This window comes from Armigeres subalbatus, chromosome 2, assembly GCF_024139115.2.
Source record: "Armigeres subalbatus isolate Guangzhou_Male chromosome 2, GZ_Asu_2, whole genome shotgun sequence".
NCBI lineage: Eukaryota > Metazoa > Arthropoda > Insecta > Diptera > Culicidae > Armigeres > Armigeres subalbatus.
Window position 1 is genome coordinate 181,138,854 of NC_085140.1, and position 21,819 is coordinate 181,160,672.

At 42.7% G+C, this 21,819-nt stretch overlaps 2 protein-coding genes and 1 long non-coding RNA gene across 3 annotated transcripts in view; 2 read left to right on the top strand and 1 right to left on the bottom strand.

Annotated features, from left to right (window-relative positions):
• On the top strand, positions 1-16,597 carry LOC134209414 (gustatory receptor for sugar taste 64a-like). The gene is made up of 4 exons (XM_062685403.1): positions 1-313; positions 384-1,020; positions 15,809-16,061; positions 16,464-16,597. The coding sequence occupies exons 1-4, from the start codon at positions 1-3 to the stop codon at positions 16,548-16,550; spliced, it is 1,290 nt and encodes a 429-aa protein (XP_062541387.1). The 3' UTR covers positions 16,551-16,597.
• On the top strand, positions 4,599-5,372 carry LOC134211328 (uncharacterized). Its single transcript, XR_009978999.1, has 3 exons — positions 4,599-4,801; positions 4,860-4,926; positions 4,983-5,372. It is a non-coding gene; the product is annotated as an uncharacterized LOC134211328 (long non-coding RNA).
• LOC134211327 (natterin-3-like) overlaps positions 16,538-21,819 on the bottom strand; it is a 25,749-nt gene continuing 20,467 nt past the window's right edge. Inside the window, exon 2 of the mRNA XM_062688089.1 lies at positions 16,538-17,401. Coding sequence (XP_062544073.1) covers positions 16,974-17,401 — 428 coding nt within the window. The 3' untranslated portion in view covers positions 16,538-16,973. The remainder of the gene's footprint in view (positions 17,402-21,819) is intronic.

A 21,819-nucleotide genomic window follows, 5' to 3' on the forward strand; every position in this document is an offset into this window, starting at 1 on the left:
ATGATTTCTATTCAAGAAGTAAGCTCTGCTAAAGGGAAATTGACCACTGTCGAAGACGCTAATTTACATCTGAGAAACAATCCCAATGGATGTACGGTTCATGAAGCCTTAGCTCCTATTGTCTTCATTGGCCAACTGTTTTCATTGATGCCAATCAATGGATATTTCCGGAAACCAGTTTCAAAGTTGAAATTCACGTTAAAAAGCTTGCGTTTTGTATACAGTTGCCTCACAACACTAATCATGAGTGCAATAATTTCCATGTTCTTGGCATATCGCATTCACCGAGGAACCATCGGACTTGGAGCAACTGGTGCGTATTGTACAATATCCATGCATTCATATTTAGATGTAACGCGTATTCTCTATTCACTTGTTTTCAGCTACCTTTATATACTACGCCGTGACCATCATGGCAATGATAGAATTCATTATCCTGGCGCATAATTGGCCCTCCATCATGCAACGCTGGACTGGTGACGAGCAGTTGTTTTTGTTCTATCCCTACGAAACGGGCAAGTGTCTCCCGCTGGATTCGCTCGTGAAGCGTGTGGCATTCACAATGTTTTTCTTTGCCTTCGTCGAGGATACGATAAATTTTATTTCGGCCTACCAATTGAACGTCGTCCATATGAAGTACTGCCCCCATGCAAGTGATTTCTGGCGCAACTTCTTCCGTCGAGAGCATCCCTACATTGTGCGGTTCATTCCATACCATCCCGTGTTGGGGGTGGCCATTGAAGCTACGATGCGGGTGGCGAAGTTCACGTGGCATTACATGGATGTGTTCATTATTTGCGTGTCATTGGCATTACAGCGACGCTTCGAACAGTACAACGATAGGATAAGGTCTTTCAATGGAAATCAACAACCGCAGGAAGTATGGCGAGCTTTGAGGTTAAATTTTCTGCGACTGAGTGAACTGGTGACATACCTAGATACAAAGTTGTCCAGAATTATTCTGCTATCATGTGCGAATGACATGTTCTTCATTTCAGTTCAACTGTACAACATTTTTGAGTAAGTATGCAATGCATTTACTTTACTTAGGGTCTGTTCACAAATTACGTAACGCAAAAATCTGAGTTTTTGACCCCCTCCCTCCCCCTCGTAACAAATCATAACATTTTTGGTACCCCCTCCCTCCCCCGTGTAACGCGTAACTGTGAAAATTTTAAAGATAGATTTTTTTCCTTCTCTGAAGCATGTGGGTTTTGGCAGAAGTTGTGGTATTTTATTTAACACTGTTAGAATAGGAACGTCACATGTTAAAAAACCAAGGATATTAAGAATGCAGCTAGTAGAAACGTAAAATAGAATTTACGTCCATGATCATTCAATTAGTAAAGCAGGGTTGTTCCGTCAAGAAATGTTATATTCGCTTGGTGTTTTTACGCATATCACTCCCGCTATGTGCTTGATTTCGGTAATGACTAATGCGATAACAAAAGACATATAATTCTTAAATTGAATTGTTGAAGTGGTTGTGCTAAAATGTAATTGTTTAGAATCAGAAATACTTTTATGTCTACTACTAGAAATACTACTAGAAATACTCGGGGTTGACTCTATCCACTTTGGCTTGGTTAGGAAGATTTCATTATGAAACAATACCAATAAAAGCGTCGTTTCCGAGGTCTTTCTATAAATTAATATAATTAAGCCTGCTTTGAAATAAAAAGTAGAAAAACTACAAAGACTAACATGGGACAATTATGGGTAGTATGGTAGTGAAGAGGATAGGTTGATGCGTGTTCATCGTCTTGATCAAGACATGTCAGCAGTTACTTCAATCAGTGGTAAAGAAAAAACATTTAAAATACAGTTTTATTCGCGTTATGCGTAACGTTTGGTATTACTCACCCCCTCCCCCGCCTTTTGGTGTAACAAAGTATAACGCAAGTTGGGCCACCCCCCTCCCCCCAAAAGCGTTACGTAATTTGTGAACAGACCCTTAATTAAATTTGGTTATAACTGACTGACTGACTTCAATCAGATCAACCGAAAAAAAAACTACGAATCACCGCACCTACATATCAGGTGGCGAACGAAATTGCTAACGACAAGGCGTACAATGTAGTATATTTGGTTTATGTCCCCTCGCGGGTGGTCGAAATCGAAGGTGTCATCAACGTAGCGGGCCTGACTTGCAAGGATGTACTTGCTTGTAAACGGTCGCTTAATGAATGCAATGGAGTCTACCGTGGATATTCTGGATTGCAAGGAATTGCATTCAGTAGACACGGTAAATTGCAAAATGGTATATTCTAACTCAGACTCGCTTCGGGTGACGTTTGCCGCTTCGATGCTCCCAAAATATGTTAATTTAGAGAATATTTTGTTTCCGGTGCGTCTTTTTGTGCCAACTGCAAACAACTTGGTCATACTGCCGAGTTTTGTGACAAGAAACCACGTGGTAAATGTTTCGATAGACATCGGGAGGAGTCCTGCCAGCAACAAGCCACAAAATGTGCTTATTGTGGTATGACTCCTGCCCATGGTATACAAGATTGCCCGGTTGTACAGAAAGCGCCCCCAGAAATTGAAGTTGGTACAGCGCTCCAAGCAGATTTATCCGGAAATAGTTAAATCGCAAGACACATCCGCCGATACCACTGCAAAGGCTGCTATTTCAACTACCGTTCAAATTAGTGAATAAGTGAAGTCTACGGTGGTACACGGTGGCTTCCCCAAAATAGGAAGCAACCGTCTTTCCCGGGATCGCGCAGTAAGAAATCAAAAGTCATTAAAATGATCCTTTCAAGAATCGACCATTGGGTCAAGCAAAATGCATTACTGTCAAATACTCAGTGTGGTTTTCGTAAAGATAAAGGAATAAACGATTATCCAGCGATGCTCTCTTCAGATATACAACTGGCCTTTGCGCACAAGAAGCAATTGGCTTCAGTATTCTTGGATATTGAGGGCGCGTTTGATTCAGTTTCCATAGAAGTGCTGTCAGTCAACCTGCACAGAAGTGGATTATCCGTTATTTTGAATAATTTCGTGTACAATTTGTTGTCAGGAAAACACATGAGCTTCACACTCGGCACTCTGGCAACTTCCAGAAATAGCTACATGGGCCTTCCCCAAGGTTCATGTTTTAAGTCCCTTGCTTTATAATTTCTATGTGAAAGATATTGACAATTGTTTTGAAGGACAATGCACGCTCAGACAACTTGCAGATGATGATGTGATCTCGTTATGAGGTCAATGTGCAGATGTCTTGCAAAGTACCCTAGATAATCTGACTGTTTGGGCCAGACATTTAGAGATCGAGTTTTCTTCGCAAAAAACTCAGTTGGTTGTGTTTTCTAGGAAGCGGTACCCTGCTCAACTGAAACTAAAGCTGTTGAATGATGAAATCAATCAATCTTTATCTACTGAATACCTTGGGGTCGTGTATGATTCCAAATGTACCTGGAAACTCCATTTTGAGTATTTGATAGAACTAGAACTAGGAACTAGTAACAACTTGTCTTAGCTAACTTCGATAAAATGCTTGAACTAACTTGTCGTTCAAGACAAGTAACACCGAGATGTTTTAAGCTGCACGTTCAGATAGCAACTCTTGTCTTTATTGATATGGTTGGGTTCGGTACGATTACCAACGGCACTCAGTCACTCACTGTTATTCCAGTGACCTTTACACACATCACCAAACCCATTGCATAAAAAGGTGCGTATCGAACTTCAAGTATCAGAACGTCACACGCAGTGGCTGGCCCACATACAAATGCAGGACAAAACCTAATATGTTGCTTGAATTTTTCACCAAGGAGTAATTTTGGAACGCTAAATTCATTTTGAGGTTGAATTGTTATCGAACATATACTATGATGCTACTAAAGTACTTTCGGAGGCGCATGCCTTAAGGTCTGAAACATTCACAGTGTCCTCAATCCAACATTGTAACAGTCAATTTCTAGCTTTGGAGCTGCTAGAAGTAAATCACCACGGAAACCACCGGAAAGTAGACATAAAAAGGTTTTAATACATGATACCAGATCGTTCCGAATCTTTCCCAAAAAAGTTTAGTCAAATTTTCTTTTGTAATACAAATTTGTTCGGAAGATGCTTTACAGCATTAACTTCAACAAGCCATGAAAAATTAAATTTACAAGCTAAATATTTTTTTGAAATTTATTACCAGACAAAGGCCGGAGTGGCCTGTGCAATACATAAAAGTCTTCTCCATACAGTTCGATCCATGGCTGCACGTCCCCAACCACGCAGTCTGCGGAGGGTCCGCAAATCGTCCTCCACCTGATCGATCCACCTTGCCCGCTGTGCACCTCGCCTTCTTGTTCCCATCGGATCATTGTCGAGAACCATTTTCACCGGATTACTGTCCAACATTCTGGCTCTGTGCCCGGCAGTCTTCCGATTTTCGCAGTGTGAACTGTAGCAGTCAGGAATATTGTGAATAAATTTGTATATAGTTTTTGTAAATAAGGTAGATTGTAAGCAGTTACATCTTTCAATCGCCAATTAATTTACATAATTGTCCCTTGACGTAGGCAAACGGGCACTATCATTTAGCCAAGCTCTCCAAGGTCGAGGCCATTTGTTTTTCGGATAAGGTGGGAGAGGGAAAGCAGCACAACTTTCGTGTCAATTATCCATCGTGCCAATAAGGTCACGATCGTACACGAAGGGAGTCGGGAAATGACGTATTTCCGGTTGTGTCCGAGCCCACCTTCCTTGATCTGAGGACTCACGGGCTCAATCATTTCGTCCGTGATCATCCAATAAGTTGGAAGTGTCCGCGTTTGTCAGTTATTATTGCGATTGTTCTAAAGTATGTGCTAATGTGATTTTAAATGTAATTATTTAATTAATTATTGTTCGTTCCTTAGCAACTAGGCAGAAAGTGTGCGTTTAGATTTTGTGTGCGACAGTAGACAGAGAGAACCTATATCAAAGGTAAAGTTTTGCTCTAATGTGATAATGTGTTCGTGCTCAAGTGTTTGTTCGGCCAGATTGGCTTGATATCCTCCCACCCGCAGCAAACTATCGCACCCAGGCGCGACGAGACCACCCCCCCTCAAACGGACGGAATATTCCTGGCAACTACCAGCCAGCCAGAAGCGGACCGATCCGTTACCATATCGGTCTGGGAAGGCACGGGGACTTCCACGTGGACGAAGCCCACTAGCCGGTCCGTCAAACCGCCGGCAAGCAATCGCCATCGCGCCGCGTCGGCTTCATTGAGAAGCAATCACCAGCGTCAACAAGCCGGGAGCGTCGACCCCACCGGCAGGTCATCGACTGGGTCAGTAAGCCCATACAAACCGGTGAGTCAACAAACCTTTTTTTGATTGGAGTGCGGCGTCCGAGGAGGGCGCCGCGGAGGAACGTTTTTTGTGCCAGTCGTAGACTGATGACCCAAATGTGCTGCTAAAGCCAAACATTTTTTCGCGAGTCGTAAAGCCTACCGACCAACGCTTGGGTCCGCCATCACGGACCCGTGAAAATGCGTGCGTGAGCCCATTTTGCCACCACCGAAAATTATCGTCGAGTAGCAGGAGCGCAGGCTAGTTGGCAACTACGCTGCGCAGAAAAATGACGTCACTGTAAACATCAAGCACAGAGCACACAGTCAGAATATAGAGAGAGCTAGGGAAGAGAAAACGCACACAAAATAGGAGATAGACATGAATGGTACGAACGAAACACAAACCCCGAACCAATATGTGCCCCTGTTAGTATTAAGACAATAAATGTTTCCGTTGTTAGTAAATAAAATGTTTCAATGTGTCTCCCTAGCCATTTAGTTAATTGATTGTGTTTAACGTCACAACGCGTTGTTAGTTTCGAGTCCCGTCCTCTTTGCGAGTTTGACTGTGGTGTATCATGTTGCTTCCAACTCATTGATGGTTGTTGGTGAGAGGGAGAGTCTGCCGATGATGAGAGGCGCACTCCCACTTAGAGTGTATTAGGTTCTGGTGGGCTCTCACCGACTCTTTGAGTGTATGGTGTGGCTGTACGGTATAGAGGGAGGATAGGGTGGACCCGATTTGGCACTCTTCGTTGTTGCTGGCTGGACCGATCCATAAATCCTTATCGGGAAAATTAAAATGGACTGGCCTTGAGAGAGTCTCATCCGGGCAAAATCAATTGGGCCGTGGTCTCCCTTGTGGAGTGGCGCTTAAGCCACGTGCTTTTTGATACGGATCGCTCCGTGCCGGCTACAAAATGGCGCCCAACTGCAGGTTTTCGGATTATTGATTGATGAATTTTTGATGAATTTCTTATGAAAAATATGTTTTTAAATTTAATGTAGATTTATGGAATATTTTTAGGTCATTGTATTAAGTTTCCGGTATGTAGATATTAATTCTACCGATATTGATAGTTTTGTGGAAAGTCTTTGAGTGTTATTCTGTTTTGTTGAATATTTGGGAGTTTTGAGGAAGATATCAGGTTTGGGAAAATATTGAGTTAATGCAGTGTAGAGTTTGTGGAAAGTTATGGTATTTGTTACTGAAATACGGAAATTTTGGGATATTGTTGATAGTATGGAACGTGTAGTTATTGTAGTATTGCGTAATAAGGCGTTTTGTTGTGGTTCGGTGTAGAGTATTGAATGAAAATGACGGAAATAGTAACAGGGTATGAAATGGAGGAAGAAGACGAGCAGAGTAAGAAAAGGGTTAGGGCTCTGGAGGCCAAAGTTGCTGAACTTAAATTCCAGATACAAGTTGTAGAGAGATGGAGAAGATTAAATCTATACGAGGACAAATTGCCAACGTGTTGGTATTGCGAGAGTTTCGATCACGTTATTAGAGATTGTATAGGATGGTTACGTAGAATGGAAAACGAGAAGAAAAATGAAGAAGCGAAGAAAAAAGAAGAAGTGGAAGAGGTTAAAGAAAAGTTAGTACATCAGAAACAGGAACAAGGAAAGGGACAGGTGCATATAGCTTGGCAGCTGGAACCTAAATCGAAGAATTCTACCATTCCGTCTCTGTATCAGTGTTCCACCCAGCTCGAGGTTCCAGGAAAAGAAGAAGATTGCGAGGAAGATAAAATTTCTGTTGGAACCGATAAGAAATTATCGATTCCAGACGGCGTGAAAAACATTGAGGGTGACGACCCAAAGTATGCTGGGCACCCTAGGGAAATTAAGGCGACCTACAAGTCTGGTAGGAGCTTTAGAAAGAAAGCAGAAAATATCAACACAAAAAGCAACCGAAAGAGGAAAAGAACAAGGAAGAAAATTGGAAGGAGGAATGTTGGTGATGGATGGCTGAGGGAATGGGCAGTTATCTTTGAGAGATGGAGGATATGGATCTTAAAAATCTTACTCATCAGTAGTCTCCAACTCTCTTCTTAGTATTTTCTGTTGTTCAGCTATGTACCTGTCTCAGGCAGCGACAACGAGCCAGTACTAGCCCTGGTCTCACAAAATTGAAGTAAACCTCTCCAGCTATGATACTCTTGGGTGGCACCCAAGAGTTACTATTACTCCGTTGAAGCTGTGCTCCGGATAAAGAAATATTTGTCTGCCATTGCAAGGTCTAGCACTGACCTTCGGGTCAGTTGCGGCCCCTACAAAACCTTCTACTTACTAGGGGCATCCTTGGACTGCCATTCAGTCCAAGAAGAGGCTTTGCAATGCGCTGGAGAAAGAATTGGTTCTTTAAGAAAAGAATTGTTTAAGAAGATGTTGTTCTTTTTCGTGTTCCCCTCGACCGGAAGTAACAGAGAGCCCTGGAATAGTTCCCGGGTGATGATCTTTTAGCAGAAGCTCAGAGCCGTAGCGGGATGACGAGCAGTACCCGTAAGGGGAAGTTTAATTCGTGAGTCTGCCAATGGGAAAAAGCAGACGCTGATCGAACAAAGAGACTCAGAAGTTTTCTGTAAAGAAAAACGATGTTGAGCAACCCGAGTTAATCGAGCGATAAAAACAACACCTTCAAATAAAAACAAATCTGTTTTAAAGTACCAAAAAGTACTGTCCAAAAGTGGGAGGGATGAGTAAAATTCTTAAACATTTTTCTAATTAATACCCAGGATTGAAAGAATTCGATTTTTTTTTCTCATTTTTGTAAATAATGTTAGTAAAGTAGTTCACAAAGGTAGTTTAATTCTATGTTAGGTTTTATAGATAGGTTCTTTATTTATATTTATATAAATTCGTAATACAAATGTTCCGGTCGCAAAAGTCACCCCTGATTGCGCGGTCATCCATCCATCCGTCCAGTAGTACCTAAAACATCAAATAAAAAAATTAGTAATAATTCACACTCTTACCTAGGAATTGGAATAATACTCCCCTGCCTTTTGATCTCTCCTGGAACTGCCCTATCCGACCGGTGGGGTAGTCTTCAAGAAAGGTCGGTTCAGTACTCGATTCAAATTGGCTTTACGCGGAGCCAACCTTCGTTTGAAGCGTTCCCGTCATATTTGCACCACACTGCTATAAAAAAATGGAAAATACGATTACTTACTGGTCAAATACTTCCCGTCAGTCAGTGACTGAATCCGTTTTAATCCGTAATTAAAAGAAAATTACTAAAAACTTACAAGAATCCACTGTTTGCACTGCACTTATCAATGTTTACATTTAGGTTTGACGTTTCTCTCAGTGGGTGGGTATATCAGTGTATGAGTGTCGTGAGTGATTAGAGAGTTTCTCTCTGAGAGAAAATATAGAGTGGTCCAATTTCCTTTCATTGAATAATATTTCTGCAGAGCTGGGGAAAAGCATCGGCGTTTGAAATGTTATTGGAATGATTGTTTTCGGAGAGTTTATGTTTCTTACGCATGTGTTAGCGAGAGCTAGAGTACTCTCTGGTGTGCTAATACGTGTGGTGAGTGTTTATGTGGTTTATGTTTACGTTTTGCCCTACACAGATACGCGGATTCCAGGTATCAGGCTTGGTAGTATATGTTAGGCAAGGCAGTTTCGGTGAATTCAGAAGAGAAGCGCAAAACCAACGAAAAGGAATGGTGTAGTTTCGAATCTGAATGAACCAGTTTTGTTGAGGTAATGTTTATGTGCGGTCATATCGGTATGGGACAAGAAACCAACAATGAGGTTTGGTGTTCGTCTCTCGGTGTGTACCTGTTATGTATATGTTGTCATTGAGAATTGATATGCTTTTCTTTAATGGTGTGTTGTTATGGTTTGGCTTCTACGGAGACTGAGAGGTCTCAGTAGTAATGCCGTTTTACATTATGTTGTGATTTGAGAGTTTGTTTGTGTCTGTATACACACCCGCTACGAGAACGTCAAACAACGTTGATCTTCCATTGGGATGACCTATGTTTTGTGAATATTTTGTAGATAATTTTTGTAAATAAAGTTAGTTGAATAATTTGTTTCGTTGAATTTAGATTTTTTTCTTGGTAAATATGTTAGGAACCCGGATGAATAGAATACTATAAGTTTAAGCTCGAGTTAAGGGAATGTAAATATGATAAAATGAAAGTTTCTGTACAGTTTTCCACTACGAAAATTTGGTTTAACTCCTTAAACCAAATTTTCGTAAAATAGCCCTGGTGCAATGTAGCAGTCAGGAATATTGTGAATAAATTTGTATATAGTTTTTGTAAATAAGGTAGATTGTAAGCAGTTACATCTTTCAATCGCCAATTAATTTACATAATTGTCCCTTGACGTAGGCAAACGGGCACTATCATTTAGCCAAGCTCTCCAAGGTCGAGGCCATTTGTTTTTCGGATAAGGTGGGAGAGGGAAAGCAGCACAACTTTCGTGTCAATTATCCATCGTGCCAATAAGGTCACGATCGTACACGAAGGGAGTCGGGAAATGACGTATTTCCGGTTGTGTCCGAGCCCACCTTCCTTGATCTGAGGACTCACGGGCTCAATCATTTCGTCCGTGATCATCCAATAAGTTGGAAGTGTCCGCGTTTGTCAGTTATTATTGCGATTGTTCTAAAGTATGTGCTAATGTGATTTTAAATGTAATTATTTAATTAATTATTGTTCGTTCCTTAGCAACTAGGCAGAAAGTGTGCGTTTAGATTTTGTGTGCGACAGTAGACAGAGAACCTATAGCAAAGGTAAAGTTTTGCTCTAATGTGATAATGTGTTCGTGCTCAAGTGTTTATTCGGCCATATTGGCTTGATATCTTCCACCCCCAGCAAACTATCGCACCCAAGCGCGACGAGACCACCCCCCCTCAAACGGACGGAATATTCCTGGCAACTACCAGCCAGCCAGAAGCGGACCGATCCGTTACCATATCGGTCTGGGAAGGCACGGGGACTTCCACGTGGACGAAGCCCACTAGCCGGTCCGTCAAACCGCCGGCAAGCAATCGCCATCGCGCCGCGTCGGCTTCATTGAGAAGCAATCACCAGCGTCAACAAGCCGGGAGCGTCGACCCCACCGGCAGGTCATCGACTGGGTCAGTAAGCCCATACAAACCGGTGAGTCAACAAACCTTTTTTTGATTGGAGTGCGGCGTCCGAGGAGGGCGCCGCGGAGGAACGTTTTTTGTGCCAGTCCTAGACTGATGACCCAAATGTGCTGCTAAAGCCAAACATTTTTTCGCGAGTCGGAAAGCCTGCCGACCAACGCTTGGGTCTGCCATCACGGACCCGTGAAAATGCGTGCGTGAGCCCGTTTTTGCCACCACCGAAAATTATCGTCGAGTAGCAGGAGCGCAGGCTAGTTAGCAGCTGCGCTGCGAGATAAAATGACGTCACTGTAAACATCAAGCACAGAGCACACAGTCAGAATATAGAGAGAGCTAGGGAAGAGAAAACGCACACAAAATAGGAGATAGACATGAATGGTACGAACGAAACACAAACCCCGAACCAATATGTGCCCCTGTTAGTATTAAGACAATAAATGTTTCCGTTGTTAGTAAATAAAATGTTTCAATGTGTCTCCCTAGCCATTTAGTTAATTGATTGTGTTTAACGTCACAACGCGTTGTTAGTTTCGAGTCCCGTCCTCTTTGCGAGTTTGACTGTGGTGTATCATGTTGCTTCCAACTCATTGATGGTTGTTGGTGAGAGGAGATGATGTCTGCCGATGATGAGACGCACTCCCACTTAAAGTGTATTAGGTTCTGGTGGGCTCTCACCGACTCTTTGAGTGTATGGTGTGGCTGTACGGTATAGAGGGAGGATAGGGTGGACCCGATTTGGCACTCTTCGTTGTTGCTGGCTGGACCGATCCATAAATCCTTATCGGGAAAATTAAAATGGACTCGCCTTGAGAGAGTCTCATCCGGGCAAAATCAATTGGGCCGTGGTCTCCCTTGTGGAGTGGCGCTTAAGCCACGTGCTTTTTGATACGGATCGCTCCGTGCCGGCTACAGAACGATGGATGGTTCTCCCAGCAGCTCATGCGACTCGTGGTTCGTTCGCCTCCTCCACGTACCGTCCGCCATCTGCACCCCACCAAACATGGTACGCAGCACTTTCCTTTCGGAAACTTCCAGTGCATCGTCCAGGTCTCGTGTCCGTAGAGAACTACCGGTCTAATAAGCGTTTTGTAGATAGTCAGGGCTGCAAAATGGTGGGTAGACATCAAGGAAGGAGCGCTTAACAGTGCACTGGTCCCCACAAGTTCCTATCTCACGCTTCCACGGGTCGTCCGATGACAAAAGACCGCCAGCTAAGGGTTGTGTACTTGGCTAGTAGTGCAGCCTGAGCAGTGTTGTCCTTCTGACATCAGCTAGAGTGAGAAGGTACGCCTCGAGCGTCTTTTCACCTGGAGGTGCAGCTCAAACAGCGTCTGCCTGGTACCCAGCGACTGATCAACGAAATGCTGTATCACGTCAGCTATACCTAAGGTGGCAGCGCGATGTAGGTAACGCGACCCCGGTAAGGAAGCTTACTGAAGCCCCGCAAATACCACGAAAAATGGAGATAGAAGAAAAAGAGAACGTTATTTTTGGCAACCGACCCGGCAACGAAATAAGGACTATGATTGGAAACTCGGTACCTGGAATGTCAGGATCCTAAATGACGATCCTGGACGAGTGAAGAGCTGAGCAGAATGGATACGTTTGCGTGCGTTTTGACAGTTTTGCCATGGGAAAAGTGTCAAAACGCACGCAAACGTATCCATTCTGCTCAGCTCTTGAGCCTTCTGGCTCGTGAACTGCAGAAGGTTGGAGTGAACGTGGCCGCTATTCAAGAAGTCCGATGGCCTAGATCCGGAGAACATGAATTCCGAGCCGTGGACCCCACGACCAACACTGCATTCAAGTATAACATCTATCACAGTGGCGGCGGAAAAGCAGAGCATGGAGTTGGTTTCGTAGTGATGGGCCAGCAGATGAAGCGAGTGATGCGGTGGAAACCCATTAGCAAACGAATCTGTGTGTTGAGCAGGGCCGGATTTAGCCGGAAGGGGGCCCCGGGGCCGACGGTATGTGGGGGCCCCAAAATGTACAAAAAAGGTTGGTTTTGGTACATAAGAATTGTGGGGGCCCGGGGCCAGGGCCACGGCCCCCCCGGCCCCCCCATAAATCCGGCCCTGGTGTTGAGACAGACAAACGATAAATCCGACGACGTGAAGTACACGTTTTATGAATGTCTTGATAAAGCCTATGGAGAGTGCCCAAAGCATGACGTGAAAATTGTTATCGGAGACGCTAACGCTCATGTCGGTAGACAGGGCTTTTTCCGTCCCATAAATGATAGGGAGAGCCTTCACTCCGCTACCAACGACAACGGCCTAAGGCTAATAAATTTCGCTGCTGCCAGAGGGATGGCCATCAGTAGCACCTACTTTGAACGAAAGAATATCCGAAAGCACACCTGGAGACACCGAAATGGTGAAACTTGCAAACAGATGGACCATGTTCTGGTGGATGGGCGCCATTTCTCGAATGTTATCGATGTGCGGACATTCAGAGGTTCGAACATTGACTTTGATCACTACCTCGTTGTCAGTAAAATTCGATCACGGTTGTCAACTGTATCGAACGAAAGATCACACCGAAAGATGCGTTACAATATCCAGCGATTGTCGGCGGAAGGAGTATCGGCTGAGTACCGCCAGAAGCTCGACGAACGGATAAGTGCTACCAACGTTAGCGACAACATCAACGATCTATGGGAGTCGATCCATCAGCACAACAGCACGATACGTGGTAGGTACTGCACAAAGGCGACCCAGGACGGGTTGGTTCGATGTGGAGTGTCAGAGAGTGACAGACGAGAAGAACGTTACCAGAAGCCGGATGTTGGTGTCGGGTATCCGATCGAATAGAGATCGGTACAAGGAAGCAAGAGCAGCCGAAAAACGATTCCACCGCAGGAAGAAGAAAGAGTATGGAGAACAAGTTATTAGTGAGGCGCAGGAAAAAATGGATCAGAACGATATGTGGAGGTTTTATGAGTGTGTCAATGGCGTGCGGAGAAAGACAGCGCCATCTCCCGTCATGTGCAACGACCAACAAGAGAATTTGCTGACAGATAAAATAGAAGTGGCTGCCAGGTGGAAGCAACACTTCGAGACTTTGTTGAATAGTGGAAGTGACGGTGAATCGGTAATAGAATAAATATTAGCGACGATGGACAAGCTGTGGAGTTGCCAACACTAGATGAGATGAGGCTGCGGGGAAGGTCCAGCTCCCGGCTAAACTTCTCAAACATGAGCAGCTTTATGAAGTTCTGCAGCATATTATGTCGAAAATATGAGAAAACGAGGAAATGCCTGCTAGCTGGTTTGACGGCCTTATTTGCCCTCTCTTTAAGAAGGGGCACAGACTGGAGTGCGCCAATTACCGAGGAATAACCCTCCTTAATTCGGCGTACAAAATTATGTCCCGTATTCTGTTCAACAGATTGAGACCGCTTGAAGAGTCCTTCGTCGGCGAATAAAAAGCAGGTTTTCGTGAGGACCGATCAACGACGGATCAAATGTTTACCCTGATACAAATCCTTGATAAATTCCGGGAGTACAACTTGCAGACACATCATCTGTTTATTGATTTCAAGGAGGCGTACGATTCAGAGAAACGGAATGAATTATGGCAAATTATGCTTGAACATGGTTTTCCGGCGAAACTGATACGAGTAATTCGTATAACGTTGGACGGATCGAAATCAAGTTTAAGGGTTGCGGATGAAATATCGACATCATTTGTTACCTTAGATGAATTGAAGCTGGGTGATGCACTTTCAAATCTACTGTTCAATATAGCGCTCGGGGGAGCGACTAGGAGAGCTGGTGTGCAAAGAAGCGGTACCATTATCACAAGATTGCATATGCTCCTGGGATTTGCGGACGATATCGATATTATCGGGATTGATCGCCATGCCGTGGAAGAGGCTTTTGTGCCTTTTAAGAGGGAGACAGCGAGGATTGGACTCACGATCAATATCAGCAAAACGAAGTACATGGTTGCTGGCAATCAACGTGAGTTCATTAGTGGTGGTGGTAGCGAAATGATGCTAGATGGTGACAAATTTGAAGTGGTAGAAGAATTTGTGTATCTTGGAACATTAGTGTCGTGCGATAATGATGTTATCCGCGAGGTGAAAAGACGTATTGCAGCAGCAAATAAGGCTTATTACGGACTTCGTAACCAGCTTAAGTCCCGTAGTCTGCATACGAAAACAAAACTCGCGCTTCATACTACTCTGATTCTTCCGGTGGCTTTATACGGCCATGAAACATGGACATTAAAGGAGTCTGATCGGAAAGCTTTCGGAGTGTTTGAGCGTAAGATGCTGTGGACAATACTCGGCGGTAAACAGGAGAACGGTATCTGGCGGCGTCGCACGAATCACGAGTTGTACCAGGTGTATAAAGGGCTGGATATTATTAAGCTTATTCAACACGGCAGACTACGGTGGGCTGGTCACGTTGTTCGTATGCCGGAAGAACGTCAAGCGAAGATAATATTTAGTAGAGAACCCGGAAGAGGCCGCAGGCTTCGTGGAAGACCGCGTACACGATGGCTTTCTGCAGTTTAAGAGGACCTGAGGGCGCTCAATGTTCAGGGCGACTGGAAGCGATTTGCCCAGGATCGAGTCCAGTGGAGAAGGATACTTCATTCGGCGTAGGTTCATCGAAGAGCTGTAGCCCATCAAGTATCAAGTAAGAAAGTCAATTTAGTACGGCGGCGAACTCTATTCGATCGGAGCGTTTTGCGGAATCCAAAGAACACACGATTTCCTGCCATGATGCGTCTCCGAATTTCTCTGCTGGTATCGTTATCGGCGATCACCAGCGAGCCTAAGTACACGAATTCTTCAATCACCTCGATTTCGTCACCACCGATGCAAACTCGTGGTGGGTGGCTTACATTGTCCTCTCTTGAGCCTCTTCCTATCATGTACCTCGTCTTCAACGTGTTGATGACTAGTTCAATCCGTTTAGCTTCACTTTTCAGTCTGACGTAGGCTTCCTCCGTCCTCTCAAAGTTACGTGGCATAATATCAATGTCGTCGCCGAACCCAAATAACTGGATGGACTTCGTGAAAATCGTACCACTCGTGTCAATCCCTGCTGTTCTTATTACTCCCTCCAGAACGATGTTGAATAGCAGACACGAAAGACCATCACCTTACCGTAACCCGCTGCGCGTTTCGAAGGGACTCGAGAATGACCCTGAAACTCGAACAACGCACATCACCCGATCCATCCATGGATTGTGCACGGTCCACATAAATTTTGAAAAATTTATATGAGAAATTTTCCACGCTGAGGGAGGGGGTTTCTGAAACTGATAAAAACCTGTCCACGTGGTATATGGAAAGCCCTTGGGGCAATTGCATAAATGTTTACATTCCATTCCTCCTTACCTGGTATTATGATAGGTATATCTAATGATCTTATCTGCTATCTTTTTTTCAGCCCCAAACAAACTGTTGTCACAACATTCTACTATTGGTACTCGTTGCTGTTTCTCATCAGCCGGTGTTTCACAATGCTGTATGTGTCATCGTCCATCTATGAAACGTCGTTAAAACCACTGGAGCTATTGCGCGACTTTGCAACGTCAAGCTGGAACCTTGATTTACAGCGATTATTGGATCACGTATCGCTGAAAAGCATTGCCTTTTCTGGAAAACGATTTTTCTTTATCACGCGCCCTCTGATACTTGCTGTAAGTGTGACGATATCCTTTAAGGACCTTGAGTCTTCCGGAATCCAAAACTCGCGTTTTCAAGGATCCCCTGTCATTTTTATTATTCCAGCTCTGCTACGTCGCCCAAGCAATCAGAAGTTCGGATAAGAAGGGCTATTTTGGCTTAATCAGCTATCATTTTAAGTATTGTTTTGTATGGTGGGAGCGTAAAAGTGATCTTTAAAGTTCCGTAAAGGATGCTTGGAACTTGATGTGAACCATAGTGAACCAATTAGTTCGGCTAAGAGTAAATTTAAGTGAAATCTGAACTTCTGGTTGCTTGGGCGGGTACTTTTGAAAACACGAGTGCATTTAGTTTTGTATTCCGGGATGCTTGTCCCCAAGAGATGTAATTTTTATGATTTCCTATTTCCATTACAGATGGCCGGTACCATCATTACATATGAGCTAGTGCTGTTGGATCAAGTAGCAAAAGACCAAGACACGACAAAGGATTGTGATTTTTAATGTTTATTCGTTCAAATCGATTGACATTGTATAAATTTATCGGGTTTATAGTTGAACCGTTTGTTTGAGAAACTGCATATGTTACATTTTTGTCCAAAATGAGATATAAAAATATATTCTGAATCATCGTCCAAAAACACGTATAGTGCCATAAAATACGAAAAAAAAATAATGTTATGGAATGTATGAAAAAAATTCTTTTGGTTTGAGAAACTACATATGTGCACGCACAAAGCAATTATGGAGTCCTGCTTACAGTTTTCGCACTGGAAGTGCCCCAGGCTGTTGAATTTGGCCAAAGAAATCGAAAGATTCGGTACCAAATTGTACCTACAAAAATAGTTTTTTGTTGTTTTCTTGAAATTGTGTAAAATGGATATATTCAGTTTGTTAAACAAATGATTCAATTATAACATAATACTTTTAGTTTTCAACCAATACTTCATAGTTTTGAATTGATATCTCTTTTCCGTCAAATGGAATATACAACGTTTGGTGGCTCGGATGCACCTTTCCTGGGGTTAAACTGCCCATCCAGTGGGCTCGTCCAATGTAGAGTTTTTCTCCCGTTGAAGTTTGACCACCGAGAACTGCATTCCGAGGAACGATTCCAAATTTGGCTGGTACCCAATCAACATTACCGTTGCACAGCACTTCAAAGCCACTCTTTCGAATTTCCTTACCTCCGTAACAAACGTAAGCAGATCCCTTACTTGGAATCACTTTGCCCGGCAGATGGTCACCTTTGTGGTAGGCACGGCCTATGAAAATAGGCGATTTGTCAATGTCGTGTCCTGCAAGAATGCTTCCTGGTGGAATTGGCGCATCGGCGGAACAGTGCTTCCAGCTTGCTGGCATTTGGAAAAGGATGTTGGGTTAGATTGTTAATATTCTTTCAAAATAGATGGATTTGTTTTGATGATGATGATGATGATGGTCCCGCCACATACCCCTACAAAGGTTTGAGCTAGACGATTTACCTTTAAGATAATTAATTGAATTTAATGTACTAACAATTTAATCAGATTTGCAAGAATAAAAACGATCTGATTACCATCACAGATATGAATTACTTAACTTTCCATTACTATACAGCAAAAAATTGTAATTAACCTTCCTAACGTGTTCGCATTTTCAAATTGTTATAGCTTTTTAGCGCAACGCAATGAAGATCTGAAACTTCTTGACTTTTCCTACTTCGTGGAAAACTATGTTCTATGTTGAACTACTTTGTACGACGTTCCTGAAGGGATAAAAAAAAACTCACACTTACGGTGTTCGGGTCATATTGACTCGGATTTGATTTGGTAATATCTCGGGCATTCCACAGCCAAATTCACATATATAACAAAATAATCGTCAGCTCATAATTTCTTCGAAACTGACCTCAGATTGTTGATCGGCCACACCTACATCCTGTAATCGTCGGAGGAAGGATCGTCGCGAATGAACGATTTTATTGCTGTTTTTTTCTCAGAAATGTACCTATGTACTATTTCAGTAATGGTGAATCGTGAATGTAGACAATATTTCTACAGATGTTCTAGGTTCTCCAAACCATTTTGGATTTTAGAGCCCTGGTCTACCAAGTCAATTACGCTTGGTACGAAACCAATAGCAATCCATGGTGCCCATCCATGCCCTTAGAGGCCATGCGCATAATTTATGATCTAGTAGTATGAACGTTCATAGTATTTTCAGTGCAATTCGTAACACTAGTGACAGAATCGAAGTTAGAGTAAACATGATCAATCAAAGTTCTACTGTACCGAGAAATACGCGTAAGTATATTCATTTCCTTTTTGTTTTAAACTAAAAAACGCTTCAAATGATTCGAATTTGAATCGTCACACCAATTGATATTAAAATCGCCAGCAATTACATTTAACTTACTAGGATCTATAAACGACTCTAACCAGTTTTCCAAAATCTCTAAAAAATGCTGGTCATTTGAACTGGGAGAGTGATATAAAATACCGTAATTACCCAACTTCATGCCACGTACAACTGCAATGCCCAAGAACCAATTACCATCGCGAGCATCGTTCAATTGAAGCTTGAATTGAACTGATTCTCTGACATAAATTGCAACTCCGCCAGTGTGTCTCGAATGTGATAGACAAGCAGCAACACTGTAACCCGGTATTGATCAAATGCTTCTATGTTAACAATATGAGTTTCAGATACAAAACAATATGAGTTTCAGATACAAAACTAAAAGAGGACGTTTATCTTCTACAATGCTACGTAGTGCAACGTAGTTTGTAAGCAAAGCAGCAATATTCAAATACAAAATATCTACATTACTCACATTTCTTTTGGAACTTGGTTGCTATTCATTGAAACGTAAGCTGCTTTTTTACGATAAAATAACCTTTCATAAACTTTACACTCAGTACTAAATGCTCCGTGGTTTACGTCCAGATTCATTTTACGTTCTTTATTCATTTTCAAACAACTGGTAAATTTCAAAGCAGTTGACGTGCAATCAGATGTTTTATGACCTTCGCTGCAATTTAGAGCACGCAACACTTTTCTTGCATTCCGTACTCATGGGCCCAAATTCTCCACATTGGAAACATCTTACAACACTATTTTCGGGAACTACAAGGCACCGATCAAACCTTATATTCACTTTCTTTGCGGTCAACAAGCAACTACGAGTATCCTTATCGACTTCAATCACAACATTGTATTTGTTTTACTTGAAACGTGGATTTTCGTACGTCCTGATAACCTTTACTTTATTTATAGCGATGTCTTCATTTTGATTTTTTTAAATCTCGATGAAGTCGCCGTAGAATAATTTATCACACATGCCCATCACTTTAAGCCTTTGCACCGAAGTGGAAACATCAGCATTGTAGCTTTCATCCAGATTACTTTAAATGCCATCTTTGACAACATTTACATTGAGCGGAGACGAGCCAGCCTCGGGCTGAAAGTCTCTTTAATAAAGACACAAAAAAAAAAACATTTACATTGTATCCTGTTGCATACTCGGCAATAATAGAGCCGTCTTTCCCATTCCTAAAGTTACTGATTTTGTGTGTTTTAATTTATCGTTCGAAAATTTCCGAGTAGCAATTACTAAACTCCTAATCAAATAAATTCTTGTTTTCCTTATTTCTGCATTCATAATAAGTTGAAAAATAAATTATATTGCTAGATAGGAAATGTTTCAAATTGTGCACCATAAGAGTAAAATCAGCAGTGATTCGAATCGTTCGGGGCTGTCAGTTTGAATAAGAATCTGAAACATTAATTTTCCCAGCAGCTGTTCTAGATTTCATGTTTGCCTTTCTCGTACAACAAATTTGTACCGAAAGGCTATCATTTCACTCCGAAAACGAACTTTTGATAATTGAGTTCCGGAGACCCATAGTGTTATATGCCAATCGATTCAGCTCGACGAGCAGAACAAATGGCTGTCTGTCCGTGTGTGCGTATGTGTGTGTGTATGTGTGTGCACAAAATGCCAAAAAACATTAGCTATTTTTGCACATAGACCAAAACGCTTTTGATCACTATTTAATTTCATAATAATGAATTATTGGCAGTGGCTGATTTTCGACCCGCCGCTATCACATTCAGGCGCTATAGTATATGCGCAAAATAGGCAGCATGAGTTAACCGCCAGAAATGTGTATGGCGAAAGACATCTAACGCGGGTTTTCTCCATATTAGGAACTTTTCATGAAAAACTTTTTGGTACCTGTTATGTAGGAAGGTGTTCGCTACTACGCCTACCAAATATTTTTTCGATGAAGGTGCTTAATTTTGAGAAATCGAACCTTAGATGCCTTTCGCCATACTGATTTCAGAAAGTTAACTCCTAGTGTGCCGCTGTAAACACGTTCAAAGCAGTCGATTCATTATCAAGCTACAATCATTGGTGTTGTTGACGATTGTTGACATCTCTCTCCTGGAGGAACTTTCGAAGGAATTCCTGGAGGAACTTCCGAAGGAATACCTGGAGGAACTTCCGAAGGAATTCCTGCAGGAACTTTCGAAGGAATTTCTGAAGGAACTTCCGTAAGAATTCCTGGAGAACTTCCGAAGAAATTCCTGGAGGAACTTCCGAAGGAATTCCTGGGGAAACATCCGAAGGAATTCCTGGAGGAACTTCCGAAGGAATTCTTGGGGGAACTTCCGAAGGAATTCTTGGGGGAACTTCCGAAGGAATTCCTGATAGAACTTCTGAAGGAATTCCTGGAGGAACTTCCGACGGAATTTCTGGAGGAACTTCAGAAAGAATTACTGGAGGAAGGAACTTCCGAAGGAATTTCTGGAGGAGCTTCCGAAGGAATTTCTGGAGAAACTTCCGAAGGAATTTCTGGAGGATCTTCTGAAGAGTTTCTGGAGGAACTTCCGAAGGAAATCCTGAAGCAACTTCCGAAGGAAATCCTGAAGGACTTCCGAAGGAATTCTTGGAAGAACTTTCGAAGGAATTCCTGGAGGAACTTTCGAAGGAATTCCTGGAGGAAATTCCGAAGTAATCCCTGGTGGAACTTCCGAAGGAAATCCTGGAAAAACTTCCGAAGGAATTCCTGGAGGAACTTTCGAAGGAATTCCTGTAGGAACTTCCGAAGGAATTCCTGGAGGAACTTCCGAAGGAATTCCTGGAGGAACTTCCAAAGGAAGTCCTAGAGGATCTGCCAAAGGAATTCCTGGTGGAACTTTCAAAGGAATTCCTGAAGGAACTTCCGAAGGATTTCCTGGAGGAACTTCCAATGGAATTCCTGGAGGAACTTCCAAAGGAATTCCTAAAGTAACTTCCGAAGGAATTCCTGGAGGAACTTCCCAAAGAATTCCTGGATGAACTGACGCAGAAATTCCTGGAGGAAATTATGGAGCAATTCCCGGAGGAACTACCGAAGGAATTCCTGGAGGAACTTCCGGAACAATTTCTGGAGGAAATTCTTGAGAAATTCCTGGAAGAACTTGCGGAGAATTCCTGGAGGAACTCCCTGGAGAGACTTTCGGAAGAATTCCTGAACAAGCTTCCGGAAAAATCTCTGGAGGATCATCCGAGGGAAGAATTTGAGGAATAATTTGTGAACGTATTGCTGGAGGATCCTCCTAATCTAATCTAATCTCATACTTGCGTAGCCAATACTTGAAAGCATCCTGGAAAATGACGGTTTCTGAATTTCGTCATTTTTCTTTTCATATGGCCAGGCCAACTACGCAGTATGTACCGCAGAGATTACTCCTAGATATTGAATGACTTCAGGAATACCTAAAGTCACTTAATATCTTGGAATCA